Below are 3,571 nucleotides of genomic sequence, written 5' to 3'. Positions count from 1 at the left end.
AAAAACCTCCACAGCCCAACTCATCGTGGAAACGAAAATCTCACTTAATTAATGTTATGCTAATATTCACTTCTGTTGATGGCAGGGGAGATGTTAACAGGACCTGCAAGGGCTTTGTTCATGGATGAAATTTCCACTGGTTTGGATAGCTCTAGCACGTTTCAGATTGTAAAATATGTAAGGCACTTGGTCCATGTGATGAATGACACTGTGATGATCTCCCTTCTACAACCACCGCCAGAGACCTACAACTTGTTTGATGACATAATTCTGCTATCAGAAGGATACATAGTGTACCATGGGCCAGGTGAGAACATCTTGGAATTTTTTGAATCCGCTGGTTTCCGGTGCCCGGAGAGGAAAGGAGTTGCTGACTTCCTTCAAGAGGTCACTTCCAAGAAAGACCAGCAACAATACTGGTATCTTGACCAGGAGCAGTATCGTTACGTGCCAGTCCTAGAGTTTGCTGAACATTACAAGTCATTCCATGTGGGTCAACAGATGCTGGAGGAACTGAAGATTCCTTTTGAAAAATCCAAAACCCATCCTGCCGCATTGACCACGTCGAAGTATGGGCAATCCAGCTGGGAGTCATTCAAGGCAGTGATGTCGAGAGAACAACTATTGATGAAGCGCAACTCCTTCATCTACATCTTCAAGGTCAGCCAGTTGATCATCCTTGGGCTCATGGCCATGACTGTATTCCTCAGAACAGAGATGCCCCATGGACAGATTTCCGACGGTGCTAAATTCTTTGGAGCTCTGACATTCAGTTTAATCACCATTTTGTTTAATGGGTTTGCTGAGCTACAACTAACCATTAAAATCCTTCCTACGTTCTACAAACAAAGGGATTTCTTGTTCTTCCCCCCATGGACCTTTGGACTGGCAAACATCATCTTAAAAGTTCCTGTTTCATTTGTGGAGGCTGGGGTATGGGTTGTCCTCACGTACTATGTGATGGGCTTTGCACCTTCTGCAGGAAGGTATCCATCTGTATATAAATAATACTTGTGCTCATTCTATTCTCTGCATTTTAAAGTTTTTAATTGATAACTCCATTATTCATCTATCTACTCGCTATAGGTTCTTTCGCCAGCTTTTAGCTTTCTTCGTTACTCACCAAATGGCAATGGCTTTGTTCCGATTTCTTGGTGCTATTTTGAAATCAATGGTTGTTGCCAACACTTTTGGGATGTTTGTTCAACTTATTATTTTCATATTTGGAGGATTTATCATCCCTAGAGGTAAGCATACTGTCATGATAAAATCATTCATATTTCGCTATCTAGGCATGATAAATCAGCTACCTGTGTCGCATTTGCATGGATCAAAGTGACCTTCTCCATCCCTGAGTTTGATGTGGACAGGTGACATCAGACCATGGTGGATCTGGGCTTACTGGGCATCTCCTATGATGTATAGTCAGAATGCAATATCGGTCAATGAATTCCTTGCCAGTAGGTGGGCCACTGTAAGTTTTTCTCAGAACACTGTATTATTTTTCCTTTGATTTCTTTAAACTCGGATAGTGAGGATATCATTATATCTTAGTGTGATGTAAAGGCGGCAACATCTCAACTAATGCGAGGCCTTTCATTTTTACTACAGCCAAACAATGATCCTACTATTGATGCACCAACGGTAGGAAAGGCTATTCTTAAATCCAGAGGATTGTTTACTGGAGACTGGGGCTTTTGGCTTTCCATAGGAGCCGTTATAGGATTCACTATTTTGTTCAACATCTTATACCTTCTGTCCCTAACATACTTGAACCGTGAGTATCATTATTTTCTGTTGGCTCAGATTATTGTTTGATGCCTTAGTGAGCAAGGTACTTACAGACTACATATGCTCTGTTTTCTTCCAGCTAGTAGTAGATCAAACACACTAGTTTCAGATGTGGAGAATGAGAATGACACAAACAAAGAGCAAACGGCGGAAGCCAGTGTGTCATCTACTATGCCATCTTCAATACCTATGGGTGAGGTCTTCTTTAAGTATCCATCTTAGACTATTGCAGCCTCTACAATATTCTCAAGTTTATGAAGTATTTATAAAGTCGATTGACGCCTTAATAACAATACTAATTAGTCACTATCTGCACTTGCAGTTTCTACAGGTGCTAAGGAAGCCACAAATAGGCCAGCTCAGTCACGAACTACCTTGCCCTTCCAGCCTCTTTCACTTTCCTTCAACCATATAAACTATTGGGTCGACATGCCTGCAGTAAGCCTACCTATCGTCCTCCTCACACATATCTTATTATGACATAAGTTCATTACTTGTATGGTAAACTTATCTGTTGATATGGACAAAAAAACTTAGTTCTAACATTAAAATGTGTCACCTTGTGTTTCAGGAAATGAAGGAACAAGGATTCACAGAAAGTCGTCTCCAGTTGCTCTCTGATATCAGTGGTGCATTTAGGCCAGGAGTTCTGACTGCACTAGTTGGTGTGAGTGGAGCTGGGAAGACCACTCTAATGGATGTCCTGGCAGGAAGGAAAACCAGTGGAGCTATTGAAGGAAGTATCACCCTTTCTGGTTACCCTAAAAAACAAGAAACTTTTGCTCGCGTTAGTGGCTATTGTGAACAGATTGATATCCATTCACCAAATGTTACAGTATATGAATCCATTCTCTACTCTGCCTGGCTGCGTCTTTCCTCAGATGTTGATGATGCTACGAGAAAGGTATATATTTCAAGCCACTTCATACTCAAGTAAACATGTGATGTTCTATATATTTGGAACTTCAAATTATATATTTTTGGTGACTGAAGAAATTAATCTTCACCCACATAGATGTTTGTGGAGGAAGTCATGACCCTTGTAGAACTTGATGTGCTGCGCAATGCTATGGTTGGTCTCCCTGGAGTTGACGGGTTATCGACTGAACAAAGAAAGAGACTGACAATTGCCGTGGAGCTGGTAGCAAATCCTTCAATTATATTTATGGATGAACCAACTTCTGGTCTTGATGCTAGAGCCGCAGCAATTGTCATGCGGACAGTGAGAAATACAGTCAACACCGGGCGTACCGTGGTTTGCACAATCCATCAACCGAGCATCGATATATTTGAGTCTTTTGATGAGGTTCGCTCCTCCCTCCCTCCCCCCACCTCTCTCATGTATATATGTGTGTGGGTGCGTGCACGCATATATACGGAAAACCATCATACACATGGGAGTATGTACTCTGGTACTCCCTCTCCCTGTACACCATATAGATGAATCATGTGAGTTCATATACTTCATATTATCTGCATATATTTTATTATATTTAGGTAAAAAGGGTATATCATAAAAACTAAGGTCTCTGATGATAGGCATATTAGAAAGTTATCTTAGAAAAGTTAATGAGGTATGTTAAGAAGTATATAGATACATGTAAGAGGTGTATTAAATATGAGAGTACATACCCCCAGGAGTACAGAAAATGAGTCATGTATAGGAAAATGATTATAGAATAAGCTATTCTACAACACCATCCTCTAAAAGGGCACACCCATTGCAAAATGTCCTCTGCCTTCCCACGCAAACCCAACGCTTCTCTGCTTCAGTGGGTGG

General features: G+C 41.1%; 1 protein-coding gene across 1 annotated transcript in view; it reads left to right on the top strand.

Annotated features, from left to right (window-relative positions):
- LOC119334208 (ABC transporter G family member 48-like) overlaps positions 1-3,571 on the top strand; it is a 15,917-nt gene that overhangs the window by 8,187 nt on the left and 4,159 nt on the right. The window contains exons 5-12 of the mRNA XM_037606812.1: positions 86-986; positions 1,087-1,247; positions 1,371-1,474; positions 1,612-1,777; positions 1,871-1,984; positions 2,114-2,229; positions 2,363-2,695; positions 2,807-3,097. Of these exons, the coding sequence (XP_037462709.1) occupies positions 86-986; positions 1,087-1,247; positions 1,371-1,474; positions 1,612-1,777; positions 1,871-1,984; positions 2,114-2,229; positions 2,363-2,695; positions 2,807-3,097 (2,186 nt within the window). The remainder of the gene's footprint in view (positions 1-85; positions 987-1,086; positions 1,248-1,370; positions 1,475-1,611; positions 1,778-1,870; positions 1,985-2,113; positions 2,230-2,362; positions 2,696-2,806; positions 3,098-3,571) is intronic.

Source organism: Triticum dicoccoides, chromosome 7A, assembly GCF_002162155.2.
Source record: "Triticum dicoccoides isolate Atlit2015 ecotype Zavitan chromosome 7A, WEW_v2.0, whole genome shotgun sequence".
Classification (NCBI taxonomy): Eukaryota; Viridiplantae; Streptophyta; class Magnoliopsida; order Poales; family Poaceae; genus Triticum; species Triticum dicoccoides.
This window is presented reverse-complemented; position numbering and strand designations above follow the sequence as displayed.